This window comes from Ovis canadensis, chromosome X (assembly GCF_042477335.2).
Source record: "Ovis canadensis isolate MfBH-ARS-UI-01 breed Bighorn chromosome X, ARS-UI_OviCan_v2, whole genome shotgun sequence".
Taxonomy (NCBI): Eukaryota; Metazoa; Chordata; class Mammalia; order Artiodactyla; family Bovidae; genus Ovis; species Ovis canadensis.
In genome coordinates this window covers 52,675,604-52,693,820 of record NC_091727.1, presented here as the reverse complement: position 1 = coordinate 52,693,820, position 18,217 = coordinate 52,675,604, and the positions used below count along the sequence as shown (strand labels likewise).

The 18,217-nt window shown below is 41.2% G+C and overlaps 1 protein-coding gene across 3 annotated transcripts in view; it reads right to left on the bottom strand.

Annotated features, from left to right (window-relative positions):
* Positions 1–18,217, bottom strand: part of FAM120C (family with sequence similarity 120 member C) — a 147,501-nt gene that overhangs the window by 82,416 nt on the left and 46,868 nt on the right. For all 3 annotated transcript variants that reach the window (XM_070291608.1, XM_070291610.1, XM_070291609.1), the window contains exons 2-4: positions 11,467–11,713; positions 10,141–10,223; positions 3,768–3,896 (exon numbers count right to left, since the gene is read on the bottom strand). In XM_070291608.1, coding sequence (XP_070147709.1) covers positions 3,768–3,896; positions 10,141–10,223; positions 11,467–11,713 — 459 coding nt within the window. The remainder of the gene's footprint in view (positions 1–3,767; positions 3,897–10,140; positions 10,224–11,466; positions 11,714–18,217) is intronic.

Genomic DNA, 18,217 nt, shown 5'->3' with positions numbered 1-18,217 from the left:
GATTAAGGGCAGAAGGAGAAAGGGACAACAAAGGATGAGATGACTAGATTGCATCACTGACTTGATGGACATGAGCTTGAGTGAACTTCGGGAGTTGGCGATGGATAGGGATGCCTGGTGTGCTGCAATTCGTGGGGTCACAAAGAGTTGGACATGACTGAGCAACTGAACTGAACTGAACTGATACCTGAATGGTCTAGTGGTATTCTCTACTTTCTTCAATTTAAGTCTGAATTTGGCAATAAGGAATTCATGACCTGAGCCATAGTCTGTTTCCAGTCTTCTTTTTGCTGACTGTATAGAACTTCTCCATCTTTGGCTGCAAAGAATATAATCAATCTGATTTCGGTATTGACCGTCTGGTGATATCCATGTGCAGAGTCTTCTCTTGTGTTGTTGGAAGAGAGTGTTTGCTATGACCAGTGCGTTCCCTTGGCCAAACTCTGTTAGCCTTTGCCATGCTTCATTCTGTACTCCAAGGTCAAATTTGCCCATTTTCCAGGTATTTCTTGACTTCCTCCTTTTGCATTCCAGTCCCCTATAATGAAAAGGACATCTTTTTTGGGTGTTAGTTCTAGAAGGTCTTGTAGGTCTTCACAGAACCGTTCAACTTCAGCTTCTTCAGCATTACTGGTCGGGGCATAGACTTGGATTACTGTCATATTGAACGGTTTGCCTTGGAAATGAACAGGGATCATTCTGTCATTTTTGAGATTGCATCCAAGTACTGCATTTTGAACTCTTTTGTTGACCATGATGGCTACTCCATTTCTTCTAAGGGATTCTTGCCCATAGTAGTAGCTATAATGGTCATCTGAGTTAAATTCACCCATTCCAGTCCATTTTAATTAGCTGATTCCTAAAATGTAGACATTCACTCTTGCCATCTCCTCTTAGACCACTTCCAATTTGCCTTGTTTCATGGACCTAATATTCCAGGTTTCTATTCAATATTGCTCTTTACAGCATTGGACTTTACTTCCATCACCAGTCATATCCACAACTGGGTTTTGTTTTTGCTTTGACTCCATTTCTTCATTCTTTCTGGAGTTATTTCCCCACTGATTTCCAGTAGCATATTGGGCACCTACTGACCTGGGGAGTTCATCTTTCAGTGTCCTATCTTCTTGTGTTTTCATAGTGTTCCTACTGTTCATGGGGTTCTCAAGGGAAGAATGAAAGAATAAAGCCCAGAGATAAATCCATGCACCTATGGACACCTTATCTTTGACAAAGGAGGCAAGAATATACAATGGAGAAAAAAATCTTTATCAAGTGGTGGTTGGAAAACTGGTCAACCACTTGTAAAAGAATGAAACTAGAACACTTTTTAACACCATACACAAAAATAAACTCAAAATGCATTAAAGATCTAAACGTAAGACCAGAAACTATAAAACTCCTAGAGGACAACATAGGCAAGACACTCTGACAAAAATCACAGCAGGATCCTCTATGACCCACCTCCCAGAATACTGGAAATAAAAGCAAAAATAGACAAATGGGACCTAATTCAACATAAAAGCTTTTGCACAATGAAGGAAACTATAAGCAAGGTGAAAAGACAGCCTTTGGAATGGGAGAAAATAATAGCAAATGAAGCAACTGACAAAGAATTAATCTAAAAAATATACAAGGAGCTCCTGCAGCTCAATTCCAGAAAAATAAACGACCCAATCAAAAAATGGGCCAACGAACTAAATAGACATTTCTCCAAAGAAGACATACAGATGGCTAACAAACACATCAAAAGATGCTCAACATCACTCAGTATCAGAGAAATGCAAATCAAAACCACAATGTGGTGCCATCTCACACTAGTCAGAATGGCTGCTATCCTAAAATCTACAAACAATATATGCTGGAGAGGGTGTGGAGAAAAGGGAACCCTCTTACACTGTTGGTGGGAATGCAAACTAGTACAGCCACTATGGAGAACAGTGTGGAAATTCCTTAAAAAACTGGAAATAGACTGCCATATGACTCAGCAATCCTCCCACTGCTGGGCATACACACTGAGGAAACCAGAATTGAAAGAGACTCGTGTACCCCAATGTTCATTGCAGCACTGTTTATAATAGCCAGGACATGGAAGCAACCTAGATGTCCATCGGCAGACGAATGGATAAGAAAGCTGTGGTACATATACACAATGGAATATTACTCAGCTGTTAGAAAGAATACATTTGAATCAGTTCTAATGAGGTGGATGAAACTGGAGCCTATTATACAGGTTGAAGTAAGTCAGAAAGAAAAACACCACTACAGTATATTAATGCATATATATAGAATTTAGAAAGATGGCAATGATGACCCTATATGCGAGACAGCAAAAGAGACACAGATGTATAGAATAGTCTTTTGCATTCTGTGGGAGAAGGTGAGGGTGGGATGATTTGTGAGAATAGCATTGAAATATGTATATTATAATATGTGAAACAGATCACCAGTCCAGGTTTGATGCATGAGATAGGGTGCTCAGGGCAGGTGCACTGGGATGACTCAGAGGGATGGGATGGGGAGGGAGGTGGGGGGCGGGGTTCAGGATGGGGAACAGATGTACACTGATCGCTGATTCATGTCAATGTATCGCAGAAACCACTACAATACTGTAATGTAATCAGTCTCTAATTAAAATAAATGAATTAAAAAAGAGAAAAAAATAGTTTAAGTTAAACATACACTTACCATATGACCCAGAATTTCCATTGCTAGGTATTACAGTAGGGAAATTAAAACATATTCATACAAAAACCTGCACAGAAATGCTTATAGAAGTTGTATTTGAACCACTGAAAATTGGAAACAACTGAAATATTCTCTAGGGGTGAAAGCATAAACAAAATGACATAGAGTGACACAATATATACTATGGCAATAAAAAGGGACGAATTATCCATAGATGCAACATTCAACAACTTAAAACAATCTCAAAGGCATTACTTTGAATGAAAAATGCCATTCTTAAAAGGTTACATACTCTATGATTCCATTCACATGGTATTCTCTAAAAGATATAAGTATGACAGAGAATAGACCGGTAGTTTCCAGGGATTAGGGATGAGTTCAGGTGTAATTATGAAGGGACAGCATGAGAAATTTCAGGGAAGGTTCAACTGTTCTGATCCTGATTGTGATATTGGCTACACAAATCTATACATGTTTTAAAAATCCATATAACCATACAAGTCAGTTTCGCTGACTTTTAAATTAAAAATAGAACTGAAAAGCCCACAGGATAAGTATAAATGAAATTGTCAAAAATAAAACTAACTTATTTTCCTAACTTTTAGTTTCATTTCACAAGATAAAATCCCAGGTGAGCCCTTTTTTCACTATTAATAATAAAACACTGTTGTTTCATTTGGACGTACTTAAGTAGCCTTTTTCAGCACTCATTTTCCTCCAATAAGCAAGGCCTCCTTTATATTAAAATATACACTGAAAAAAAAGAGAGGGATATATGCCAGAGTGATAACTATGGCAAGTTGTTTCTGGGTAATAAGAGTATAAGTGACATTTTCTAAATTCTGCAGAATGAGTTCATATAACCTTAATAATCAGTAGAAAAAAGGTAAAAAAAAATCCTTTAAATCCAGGCCTAGTGATGTTTTCTAAAAGAAACTTTGGGGCTCTAGTCTGTAAGAAGGGAGAAGATAAACACCTAGGAGGAGAGAAGGCAGGCAGCACCAAAGTGATCAAATCTCCTGGTGGTACTTGTGAAGCAAGAAAACTGGCCATTCTTAGGAAGGTGAAGGCTAGCTTACCTGAGACTGTTTGAAAACATCCTTCCCAACTACATCCAGGTTTGAGGGGTCTTTGATGGAACTAACATACTCAGAAACAGCTTTGATTACCACATCACAGGGAGGAAGAACCAGCTGATGAGCTCTGACCTAGAAGAAGTAAGATAAGCAAAGCACATTGATATCTAAGATGGATCATTAAGAAAAAGGGTGAGACAGGAGTGAGATACAGAATTCAAATTCAGTAAATCCACTTGAGAGATAGTTATCATCTTTTCTTTAAATTAATTTTGCCCTAATTTTCAGTACAGAACACTTGGAATCAAGACTGAAAAGGATAAAGAAAAGAAAAAAACATATCAGCCATAATCCCACACCAAAGATTACTGTTTTATGGCACTACCATAATTAATCATGATAAATTGTCATGATACATTTTAGCTGTTTCCCAATTTCTGCTATTAAAGGTAATGTTGTAATGTGTGAATAATGTTTGGATCCTGATTTGAAATAACCACAAAAAAGCTTTTGTAAGACAAGCAGGAAAATCTAAAAATGGAATGGATATTAAGATGATATCAAGAAATTATCATTAATTTTCTTAGGAATAATAATGGCATTGTGCCTATGTAAGAAAATGCTCATATGTTTTACAGATGCATATCAAAGAACATGAGTGAAATAACTTAAGGAGTGGCATCTGTTTTAAAATATGAGTAACAGTAACAACAACAACAAAAACTCAAGCAAGTATGGCCACATGTTAACAACTACTGGCTACGGAAGATGTTACAGTGACAGCTAACTATATATGACTATATAACTAACTAACTATATATATATATATATATATGTAACTATATATGAGTGAACTCTGGGAGTTGGTGATGGACAGGGAGGCCTGGCGTGCTGCGATTCATGGGGTCACAAAGAGTTCGGACACGACTGAGCGACTGAACTGAACTATATATTACTTTTCTATTTTTGTGATGCTTGAAAATTTTAAATGTTATGGTGAAATGTAGGTATGACTTGTTGTCCACCTTCCAATTATCTAATTACATGTTTCCTAGAATGATAATTGCTGAGCAAAAGGCTATCAACTTCTTAAAAGCTTTTCAGTTCAGTTTACTTCAGTAGCTCAGTCGTGTCCTTGCAAACCCATGTCGTGTTTTTGCGACCCCATGGACTGCAGCATGCCAGGCTTTCCTATCCATCACCAACTCCCGGAGCTTACTCAAATTCATGTCCATCAAGTCAGTGATGCCATCCAACCATTGCATCCTCTGTCATCCCCTTCTCCTGCCTTCAATCTTTTCCAGCATCAGTGTCTTTTCAAATGAGACAGCTCTTCGCATCAGGTGGCCAAAGTATTAGAGCTTCAGGTTCACCATCAGTCCTTCCAATGAACATTCATGACTGATTTCCTTTAGTTTGATCTCCTTGCTGTCCAAGGGACTCTCAAGAGTCTTCTCCAACACCACAGTTCAAAAGCATCAATTCGTTGGCACTCAGCTTTCTTTATGGTCCAACTTTCATATCCACATATGGCTACCGGAAAAATCATAGCTTTGACTAGATGGACCTTTGTTGGCAAAGTAATGTCTCTGCTTTCTAATATGCTGTCTAGGTTTGTCATAATTTTTCTTCCAAGGAGCAAGCATCTGTTCATTTCATTGCTGCAGTCACCATCTGCAGTGATTTTGGAGCCCAAGAAAATAGTCTGTCATGTTTCCATTGTTTCCCCATCTATTAGCCATGAAGTAATGGGACCAGATGCCATGATCTTAGTTTTTTGAATGTTGAGTTTTAAGCCAGCTTTTTCACTCTCGTCTTTCACATTCATCAAGAGGTTCTTTAGCGTCTCTTTGCTTTCTGCCATACAGGTGATGTCATCTGTATATCTGAGGTGATTGATATTTCTCCCAGCAATCTTGATTCCAGCTTGTGCTTCCTCCAGCCCAGCGTTTCTCATGATGTACTCTGCAAATAAGTTAAATAAGCAGGTTGACAATATACAGCCTTGACGTACGCCTTTTCCTATTTGGAACCAGTCTGTTGTTCCATGTCCAGTTCTAACTGTTGCTTCCTGACCTGTTATACAGGTTTCTCAAGAGGCAGGTCAGGTGGTCTGGTATTCCCATCTCTCTCAGAATTTTCCACAGTTTATTGTGACCCACACAGTCAAAGGCTTTGGCATAGTCAATAAAGCAGAACTAGTTGTTTTTCTGGAACTCTTTTGCTTTTTTGATGATCCAGTGGATGTTGGCAATTTGATCAGAGCTGTATAAGAGGGCCAGACAGCGTAGGGCTTTGTAGGCCATGGTAGAGATTAGGTGAGTGGTATGAAGAGCCATTAGAGAATTTAAAAAAGAGTAGTGACATGATTTGAGTCAGTTTTTAAAATGACTCTGGCTGTTGTACTGGGAATAGATTTGGGGCTGGGGGTGAGAGGTCTTGGGACATGAATTAGTGAAAGCAGAAGACCAATAATTAGTAAAGTGGTATAATAATCCAGGCAAGAATGATGGCTTGCCCAAGGTAGTAGCTGTGAAAATGGTGAGAACTGGATATATTTTGAAGGAAGAACTAATGGCATTTCCTGACCAGAAGAGAGGTGGAGCAGGAGTAAGAGAGAAGTCAAGGATGACTCCAAGCCTTTCACGCTGAGCAACTGGAAGGATGAAGTTGCTGTTAATAAAAATTAGGGAAGGCTGTGGAAGGAACAGGTTTAGGGGAAAGATCAGGAGTTTCCATTTGGATGTGTTTCTTTGACAAGTTTGGTAGGCCATTAGATATTGGGAGCTAGAGTTCAAATGGGAGGTCAAAGCTGGAGACATATTTAGGAGTCATTAATGGACATATGGTATTTAAAGTCATGACACCAGATGAGATCAATCACCAAGGCAGTGTGTGTGGAAAGAAGAGAGAAAGGACTGAAGATAGAACTCTGGGACACTCCAAAGTTAAGTACATAAGACAAGGAAACAGCAAAGGAGACAGAAGCAGCAGCCAATGAAGCAGGTAGGACTACAAGAGAATAGGCTCCTTAAAGCCAAGTGAATAACATGTTCTCAGAGAGTAAGCAAGTGGGTCATATACTGCTGATTAGTCAAGCAAGATGAAAACTGAGAGCTAGCCATTAGATTTATTAACATCAGTCACTGGTGACTGTTGAAAACAATTTCAGCACAGCAAATTGAAGAGAGAACAGGGAAAGGGGATAGTAAACAGCTAAAACATAGGCAACTCTCTAGAAGAGTTTGCTAAAAGGGAAGAAGAAATATGGAGCAGTAGCTTGGGTGGAGGGAGTGAAATCAAGAGCAGGTTTTATTTTTTCTGATGGATGCATGCTTATGCATCTGATGGCAAAGGGCCAATAAGAGAGGGAAAATGATGTGGGAGAAAGAGGGGAGAACTTCTGAAGTGATGTCCTTAAGTTAGTAAGGAAGCATGGATTCAGCATAAGAGCAGAAGGGCTGGCCTAAGACAGAACAGTGACAGGTATCCAAGGCAGGCAGAGCATGCAAGTGAGAAGTTGAAAGGGTGGAACCTGGTGGAAGTTTTGCTCCCATTGCTTCAATTTTCTGTGTTAAATATGAAGCCAGATCATGAGCTGAGAATGAGCAAGGAAGGAGAATTAGAGGCTTGAGGAGAGAAGGAAAGATGTGAAATAGACAGACATCTAGGAGAGTGAAAGGATTAGGGAAATATAATACCACCACCAACTTACACTACCACAAGAAGTATATGACAGCACCAGTCTCAACACAGCCTTGACAGGAGTGGGTAGACTAATCTTTCAATATTTTCTAAACTGTTAGGTTAAAAAAAAAATCACACTGCTCATTTAATTTGCATCTCTGATCACTAGTGAGGTTTAACACCTAGTCATATTATTGGCCACTCTAGTTCCTCTTTTGCGGAGAAGGCAATGGCACCCCACCTCCAGTACTCTTGCCTGGAAAATCCCATGGACGAACGAGCCTGGAAGGCTGCAGTCCATGGGGTCGCTGAGGGTTGGACACGACTTCACTTTCACTTTTCACTTTCATGCATTGGAGAAGGAAATGGCAACCCACCCCAGTGTTCTTGCCTGGAGAATCTCAGGGACAGGGGAGCCTGGTGGGCTGCCATCTCTGGGGTTGCACAGAGTCGGACACAACTGAAGCGACTTAGCAGCAGCAGCAGGAGTTCCTCTTCTGTGAATTGTCTGCTTCTTTCCTTTGCTCATTTTTTCATTTACTAGGGTATTAGTATTAATATTTTTCTTCATAGGTTTGTATGAATCCTTAAGATAATAAGGGTGTAAGATAATAGAAAACATATATTGTTCTCTGACCGCAGTTCCTGGCATAGAGCAGCTAAAATCTTTGTAATTTCCTAGGTGGTAATAGCACTCCACAGGAAAAAACCATAGCCTTGACTAGACGGATCTTAGTCGGCAAAGTAATGTCTCTGCTTTTGAATATACTATCTAGGTTGGTCATAACTTTTCTCCCAAGGAGTAAGCATCTTTTAATTTCATGGCTGCAGCCACCATCTTCAGTGATTCTGGAGCCCCCCAAAATAAAGTCTGACACTGTTTCCACTTTTTCCCCATCTATTTCCCATGAAGTGATGGGACCGCATGCCATATTCTTCGTTTTCTAAATGTTGAGCCAACTTTTTCACTCTCCTCTTTCACTTTCATCAAGAGGCTTTTTAGTTCCTCTTCACTTTCTGCCATAAGGCTGGTGTCATCTGCATATCTGAGGTTATTGATATTTCTCCCGGCAATCTTGATTCCAGCTCGTGTTTCTTCCAGTCCAGTGTTTCTCATGATGTACTCTGCATAGAAGTTAAATAAGCAGGGTGACAATATACAGCCTTGACGTACTCCTTTTCCTATTTGAAACCAGTCTGTTGTTCCATGTCCAGTTCTAACTGTTGCTTCCTGACCTGCATATAGGTTTCTCAAGAGGCAGGTTAGGTGGTCTGGTATTCCCATCTCTTTCAGAATTGTCCAGTTTATTGTGATCCACACAGTCAAAGGCTTTGGCATAGTCAATAAACCAGAAATAGATGTTTTTCAGGAACTCTCTTGCTTTTTCCATGATCCAGCAGATGTTGGCAATTTGATCTCTGGTTCCTCTGCCTTTTCTAAATCCAGCTTGAACATCAGGGAGTTCACGGTTCACATATTGCTGAAGCCTGGCTTGGAGAATTTTGAGCATTACTTTACTAGTGCGTGAGATGAGTGCAACTGTGCAGTAATTTGAGCATTCTTTTGCATTTCCTTTCTTTGGAATTGGAATGAAAACTGAGCGCCGAAGAATTGATGCTTTAGAACCGTGGTGTTGGAGAAGACTCTTGAGAGTCCCTTGGACTGCAAGGAGATCCAACCAGTCCATTCTGAAGGAGACCAACCCTGGGATTTCTTTGGAAGGAATGATGCTAAAGCTGAAACTTCAGTACTTTGGCCACCTCATGAGAAGAGTTGACTCATTGGAAAAGACTCTGATGCTGGGAGGGATTGCGGGCAGGAGGAGAAGGGGACAACCGCGGATGAGATGGCTGGATGGCATCACTGACTCGATGGACGTGAGTCTGAGTGAACTCCGGGAGGTGGTGATGGACAGGGAGGCCTGGCGTGCTGCAATTCATGGGGTCGCAAAGAGAGTCGGACACGACTGAGCGACTGAACTGAACTGAACTGAAGAGCACTCCTGTGCTCAGGATCCTCCCAGACCTCATCCTATGTATCTCTTCATCAGGCTGTTCATCTGCATCCTTTATTATACCCTTTGATAAACTGATACATGTAAGTACGTATTTCCCTGAGTTCTATGAGGTGCTTTAACAAATTTATTGAACCTGAGGAGGGAGTCGTTGGAACCTCAAAACTATAGCTAGTTGGTTAGTAAGACGCACAGGTGATAACCTGGCCTTGCAACTGCTATCTGAAAGTGTGTGGTGGGGTGGGGGGCGGTCCTTGGAATTGAGTCCTGAACCTGTGCAATCTGACACTATCTTCAGGTAGTAGTGTTAGAATTGAGTTAAATTGTAGGATACCCAGCTGGTATCACAGAAAATTGTTTGGTGTGGGAAAAACTCCCCACATGTTTAGTGACTAGAAGTGTCAAAAGTGAAGTACTCTGTGTGACAGTGGTAGTAGTGTGAGAGAGAGGAACAGAGAGGGAAGAAAGACACAGAGGGGGATAACTAGATTTTTCCCTATACATTAGGTAGAAAACCAAGTTTCTCCTTTTCAAGAGTATTGACCATAATTATAAATTTTTTCTAAGTATCTGAAATAATTTAAGCCTAATGAAAGATTCACTCTATTAAAATTCCAATCAAAACGTTATGTCCTCTAGGCATGGATGCACAGGCAGGAAATGGGGCACATTACCTTAAGTGATGCAAGGGGATGTTCTGGTCCCAAGAGGCTCCAGTGAAAAGCAGCCAGGTCCTCATCTGGGAGAATGTGGTTACCTATAAAGTATATCTGTCATTTATTGACTGTACAAATGTTTTCTTAGAATCTCTAGGCCATGAAGGGACTTTGGGGAAAAAAAACAATCAAATAATTCATACATATCTATGTTCTTAATTTAACAACTACAGTAACTATGTTTGATTATCTACTATGAATCACATACATTATATATATCATCTTTATAATAACTGTGTATGGTAATATTATCTCCATTTTTATAGATAGGAAAACAGGTTTGAGCAAGTCTCTTGACTTTACCCAAGGTGCCACATCTAATAAGTGCCCACACCAGGCTAAGAATCTAGGACTGTCTGGCTCCAAAGTACATGCTATTTTCTGTCACCTGGTTATGCTGCCTTTTATAATAATAGCCACCATCTGCTGACTGCCTACTAAGTGCTGGGCATTTTATATATCTTATTTCATTTAATCTTATCAATAACACTGTGAGGTATTATTATTCCATTTCACAGATGAGGAAACTGAAACCAGGAGGTGTAACTTCAGTGATTTGTCCAAGGCCTAATTCCAAAACTTGTGCTGACTCCACTAGATTATCCAAGCTCAAATCCATTGGGATTATAAACAGAGGTCACACCTGAGACAAGATATTAACTTTCATGCTGTCAGTACTAGGAAAACCAACTCAAACATAATCAACAGTCTGCAGTAACTTTGAAATACATTTTTTAAAGAAAAACTGATGGATGGATATAAAGACAGATATACGATAAAGCAAGTTTAGTAAAATGTTACTGGCAGAATACAGGTGGCAGAAACAGGATTTCCAGAGCAAATTCTTATAGTTTTGCTGTACTTTGGGGAATTTTCATAATAAAATGTTAGCACAAGAGAAACAAAAAGAAAAATATGCAGAATGATTTGTGTTCTTGATCTAAAGTTAAACAGTGGGGAAGAAATGCTAATGCTCTGAGTGGGAAACCAAAGTTGCCTAGGGTTAATAAGATATTTGGCCTAAGACGGTACTCTGCATAAAATACTTACAGAATGTAATGAAAGAAAAAGTTTTATAAGAATCAAAATAATATTCTGGAATATCCTGTATTAATTCATAATAAAACATGTTGAGTTTCTAGTAAGAAGCCCCAAAGCAGTGTTTGGCGTGCAAATTTTCAGAAGATAAATCCAACAGTGATAACCATTGCTCTGGTTTTCATCTCTTAACACTGAAAGAGGAAACTTATATGATCATTACACTCTGTTCTTTGGACCACCTACCTAGCAGTGCAGCAAATATGGGAAAATTCATCCGCTTCAGGCCTAGCTGCTTGGCCACCTCCTGCATCAGAAACTGGTTGGTGGTGAGGTTCTTTCCATTCCAGCTCAGCTTCAGAGCATGGGAACTATAGTAAGAAGGAATATTGTAGAGCGCATACTCGGAGTCGTGGGCAAGAAGACCATGGAAGCCATTTTCCCTGAAAAAAGCCACCACTTCCAAATGGTGGTCTTCAAGGCTCTGAAAGACCTAGGAGGGAAAAAGAGAACATGTCATGCAACAAAAGCTGACCTATATTTGGTTAAAAGTCAGAAAGGCTAGAAACTGAATTTTATAGTTTGTTGAAATGTAAGATTATATAAGACTGAACAGGGCTTCCCTAGTAACTCAGCTAGTAAAGAATCTGCCTGCAATGCAGGAGACACCAGTTTGATTCCTAGATTGGAAGTTCCCCTGGAGAAGGGATAGGATACCCACTTCTGTATTCTTGGGCTTCCCCAGTGGCTCAGATGGTAAAGAATCTACCTGTAATGCAGGAGACCTGGGTTGGATCCCTGGGTTGGGGAGATCCCCTGGAGCAGGGGATGGCAACCCACTCCAGTATTCTTGCCTGGAGAATCCCCATGGACAGAGGAGCCTGGAGGGCTACAGTCCATGGTGTCACAAAGAGTCAGACACAACTAAGCACAGCACAACACAAGGCTGAACAAAATACTCTAAAAATAAAGAAAGCCTCTCTTAGTCTAAACTGGAATATTCCTGTAAACACAGGCAGCATTATCCATTTGTCCATTCAAATGACTAGTTTTTTGACTCCCTGCATGGAACTATGGCCTGAAGCTCTTTAAAAGAAAAATTAACATGGTTCATAGTATTTAAGTTTTTACTTTAAATAATAATAGATGAGAACTTTGTTAGAAAGATAATAAAGCTATTATATATTGCTTAGTACCTTCTATATACTGTGTGTGCTTTATATACATTATCTCATCAACAGAACAACCAAGGACAAGGCAGATATAGATGAAAAAACATACAAGTGGAAACAGACATAGAAAGGTTAAATAACATATAACTAGAGCCTGAATCTAAGTTCATCTAACTCTTTTTAAAAAATCCCTGCTCTCTTAGGAGCACCTTGGCCCACAGGGCACCTAAATAGGGCACTTCCAACAGTTAGAAGTCAGAAACTTCACTCTATTTTAGAAATGGAAAAACTAAAGCTGTGAGAGGTTGGCTGCCCCCAAAGTTGCATAATGAGGGTGTATACACAGGATTCAAACCCAAGCTGATCTGACTCCAGAATGCACACTTCCCATTGTACCAGGCTTCTTCCTGGAGAGCACTATTTTTAATGTAATAGAGGCAGACTGTTAAGTACCCTTCCTGTGCACACATCTATTGCTCTACATAAAGGATACTAAAATGATCTGTGTACTGGTTTTGCCACACTAAGTTCCTTGACTGCAGAAACTTTATAATCTCTGTATTCCTGGCTCCCACATAAGATCTGATGCATTGCAGTATGAATAATAATTACTAACAGATACTGAACACATACTATGTGCTAAGTAATGTTCCAATTACTTTACATGTATTAATTCATTTCATACTCAAAACAATCCAATGAGGCCATAACTATCATCTCCACCTTACATCTCTAAGGTCACACAGCTGGAAGGAATAAAGCCTGGAGTTTGTCTCCAGAGCCTACAGACCTTGATAATTTTGTTGAACTCAACTGACTTAATTTTTAATTTAAGTTTTAGAGGAATGGTAGTTCTTCTGGCGGAAAAGGCAATGGCAACCCACTCCAGTGTTCTTGCGTGGAGAATCCCAGGGACGGGGGAGCCTGATGGGCTGTGTGTTTATGGAGTCGCACAGAGTCAGACGCGACTGAAGCAACTTAGCAGCAGCAGCGGCAGTTCTTCTGGAGTCTGACAGGAGTTTCAATGCATTAAGCTTTCTCTAAGCTATGGAAAGAGGCTCTAGTTGCAGTAGAGAGCCATGTCACATATTAAGTCACAGCAGATGGAGGGACACTGGTAAGCAAATAACAAAGCAAGGTCTGTATTTATTTGATATCCAGGCAAAGGAAGGAAACCTTACTTTGTGCGACAACATATTTATGTCTAGAGTTACAATTAACTCCAGATGGGTCTGGGAGTACAGTTTTGGGCTGTCCCCTGGTGACAGTTTCTTCCAGCATATACCTCTCATACCAGTCACTGACTGAGCATCCATCTACATTATACCAGGCATAGTGCTGACTGTGATATGTTCTTTCTCATCATCAAAACCTATGTCGGCATTCTAAGTCCTGTGGTTCTGGTAAAGAAACTGAGGCTCAGAGAAGTGATGTGGCATGTTCAGGGCTACAGAGCTGGGAAACAGGAACCCAGATCAGACTGACACCAAAGCCCATGCTCTTTTGACAACAACACATTACCTTTAGCTGGTGTGCAGTTGATTATGCCACCATCCAAGTGATTTCAACTCTATAAAGTCAAGGACTAGTGATCTTTAACAAATCTGATGGCTCTCATAAGGAATATAAATCACAATCACCTGGAAAGCATTTTCAAAATATACAAACCTGTGCCTCACCTCAGATTTGCTGAAACAATCTCCTGAGCGTGACTGGAATGCCTATATTCCAAGACTAGCTTCCGGTAGGTTCTGATGCACACTGCTAATTAAGAACCATTGAGCTAATCTACTCATTTTTTAAAAAAGTTTTATTGAGGTATAACTGACATACAGAATTATTACATATTTAAAGTGAAAGCGAAAGTCACTCAGTCATATCTGACTCTTTGTGACCCCATGGACCAATAGTCCATGGAATTCTCTAGGCCAGAATACTGGAGTGGGTAGCCTTTCCCTTCTCCAGGGGATCTTCCTAACCCAGGGATTGAACCCAGGTCTCCCAAATGAGAGAGTCATTTCCTAGGCAGGTTGATAAGAAGTCTAGGGGTCCCCAAGGAGAGAGGGGTCTTGAATTTTCAAGGAGGAAGAAAGGACAAACTTTTTTTCCTCTACATTCCGTAGGATTATATAACAATAATGTATCCTGCCTGAGGACAGTCTCTGGATTAAACCTTCTGGCTAAACCTGTTATCTTAAAATGTAGATTATGGGAGTAGGTCTGGTGAGGTCTTTACAACCTCCAGACATTCTTTTGATTCACTGGAGAGTATATAACTCCATTGCTAACACTAGAAGCTTTCTCTCTCTCCTTTATACTTTAATAAAACTTTATTACACAAAAGCTCTGAGCGATCAAGCCTCGTCTCTGGCCCTGGATTGAATTCCTCTCCTCCGGAGGCCAAGAATCCCGGCGTCTTTTCGTGGTTCAGTGATAACCTTTCATCTTGGGGGCTCGTCTGGGATTCTTCAGGACAAGGTAAGGATGCTTGGAGCTCTAGTTCTTTGTTCTCCTAGCGAACACATTTTCTGGTGTACTTTACTAACTCTATGGTGTGCTTGCGTGAATGAATGAAACACCCTGCACAAAGCAAGTGAGGAGCTCTGCTCTGCGGTTCCGCAGTGACCTCATATGGCTTATGGCAGAAACCTGTCGGGGGTTTATACCGACCTGTCAATGCCAAAAGGCACCTAACGTCTCTCCTTGGAAATTAGAAGTATGAACCTAATCTGTTGGATCATAGACTTTCAAGGGACTTGTGATCTATGCCATTACTGTTTACTATGACTAGGCCCCAAATTTGGATTGGTAGTCAGGAAGCGCCTAGCCTCACTAGGAATCAAAAGTTCGGAAGTTAGATGGAGCTCTAGCTCCAAGAGCATCTCTGAGGTTAAAGGTTACTCAGATTGGAACTACAATTTTTTTTTCCTTTGGTAACGCTGGCTCTTAGTGGACCAGAGGAGGCTCTTATACTGGTGTGGTGACGCTTGGAAGAAACATCTCAGTTTTACGTTCATATCAGTCTTATTGTGGTCAGGAGTATACTCAGGGTCGAGCACAGGCACTCAGGTGATGAAAGGTGTTCCCAGTGGTCTTAGCCTGGGAGGCATTCTGGAAGGTTACTCTGATTGCACCCTGGGTGGCATCAGAGGCAAGCAAGGTTTTAATGGTGAGGAGCTGGACGACAGCCAGGGATGCCATCAGGTCTACCCCTGGTGCATCAGGTCTACCCCGTCTCGGTGGTAGAACCGGGAGGGACGAGTAGGTCACCTGCGTCAGAAAGGGAGAGACTAAGTCCGACCAGAGAAGGAAAGCTTTGGTGTAAAGTCTGTCTACACCCCCATCTAGAGCAGGGAGGAACGCCTCCAGTAGAAAGATGGTGCTGGTCCCATTTTTTCTCTCTTACAGATGGGAGCTAACAATTCCAGCCTCACTCCTTTGAACTGTATCCTGAAAAACTGGGATAGATTTCATCCCCAGGGCTTTAAGAAGACACACCTGGTCTTCCTATGTGATACTGTACAGCCACGGTACCCACTGGAGGATGGCGAACGGTGGCCAGTTGGAAGGTCTCTTAAGTATAATACTGTTTTACAATTAGATCGGTTCTGTAGAAAACAAGGGAAGTGGGTAGAAGTAGCATATGTGTTGCCCGTTTTCTCTCTGTGAAATATGCCAGACTTATGTCCTAAGGGTATAGATTTGGGTGTGACTCCTTCAGCTCCCCACTGTCCTCCTACTTTGCTAGATGAGATGGAGGACAGGAGACAAAGAGATAAAGAAAAGCAGGTTTCTCCAATCTATCCCTGGGATCATAAGTGCAGAGCAGCCAGAGAGACTGAGGAACAGCCACACAAGCTGTTTGCCTCTTCATGAAGCACCCACCAGGAGAAATAATCAGTCTATGAGAGTTAATAAGCCTTTTTCTTGTCAAGAAATACAAAGTATCAAGGAGGATCTGGGAGACTATTTAGAGGACCCAGAAAAATATATTAGAGCTTTTAAAGAAAGGTGTTACTTTGCTTTATAACCTTACTTGGAAGGATGTGATGTATATTTTGGGACAAATGCTGACTCCTGACTTGAGTTTTGGGAAAAGCGGTTGCCTATGGAGATGAATGGCTTGGTAATGAATCAGTAGGGAAGAGGGAGGACGAGATAGCGGCCCTCCCCACTGGGAATCAGGCGGTCCCAATTACAGAACCAGACTGGGACTACAACACAGCCAAAGGAAGATGGGATTAGAGTCATTTTGTCAGATGTATTCTTGAAGGACTCAGCCAGGTGTGTGCTAAGCCTTTAAACTATGGCAAATTGGCAGACATAGAGCAGGAGGAGAAGAAAGCTCCTGGTAAATTCCCAGATAGACTGAGAGAAGACCTTCGCAGATTCACGGAGATTAATCCCAAAAGTGAAGAGGGAAAAGTATCTTAAAAGATAGATTTCTCACTCAGTCGGCTCCAGATATCTGCCATAAGCTATTAAAACAGGCATATGGACCAAATCAGTCTAGATACTCTGTTACAACTGGCTCAGACAGTCTATTATGGTAGGGAATATGAGGAAAAGAAAGAAAGGCAGAAAAAGACAAAGGAACTGGCCGAAGCCCTTGTAATGGCTGTCAGAACCATTCTTAAACAGCCTGAGAAAAGTGCCCACAGGGACCCAGGTGAAAAGGGATGGGCTTGCTATTACTGTGAAAAGGAGGGGCACCTCAAGCGGAATTGTCCTCAGGCATCTAAGTCGCCCCTAGCTCCATGTCCGGTGTGCAAAGGACCACACTGGAAGAGAGACTGCCCCCAGAGGCGTAGGTTTCAGGGGTCAGAATCTCAAGACAATCAGGACTGAAGGTGCCCGGGGGTCCCCACACAAGCTCCCTGCTAATTACACCTGAGGAACCCTGGGTATTAATAATTGTGGGGGGCCAATCTATCAATTTCCTTTCAGATACTGGGGCAACTTACTCCACGCTTACTGAAGCCCCTGGCCCACTTTCTTCCTGATCCACTTCCGTAATGGGACTATCTGGATGAGCCAAAAGGTATTACTTCAATTCTTCTGTAAGTTGACTTTGTGCTATTTTCACACGAGTTTCTGATCGTGCCAGAGTTTCACTCACCCCTTTTGGGAAGGGATATACTGAGCAAGGTCCATGCCTGTTTTCATGAATATGGAGCCCTCTCTTTCTCTAGCTTTAATTGAACAAAATGTAAATCCTAGAGTATGGGCTGATGGAAAATCTGTGGGTTGAGCATAAAATGCTATTCCTGTAGTTGTCAAGCTCAAAGACCCACACTTATAAGAAGCAGTATCCACTGAAACCTGAGTTTACTGTTATTGCTGCTGCTAAGTCACTTCAGTAGTGTCCGACTCTGTGCAACCCCATAGACGGCAGCCCACCAGGCTCCCTCGTCCCTGGGATTCTTCAGGCAAGAACACTGGAGTGGGTTGCCATTTCCTTCTCCAATGCATGAAAGTGAAAAGTGAAAGTGAACTCGCTCAGTTGTGTCCGACTCTTAGCGACCCCATGGACTGCAGCCTACCAGGCTCCTCCATCCATGGGATTTGCCAGGTGAGAGTTCTGGAGTAGGGTGCCATTGCCTTCGGGTTAGAACCCATTATTGAAAATTTAAAGGAGCAGGGACTATTAATTCCCTGTAACAGTCCATGCAACACTCCTATTTTGGGTATAAAAAAATCAAATGGTAAATGGAGACTAGTTCAAGATTTACGAATAATAAATGAGGCTGTAGTTCCTTTACAACCCATGGTGCCTAATCCTTACACTCTACTGTCTGAAATTCCTGAATGAGACAAATATTTCT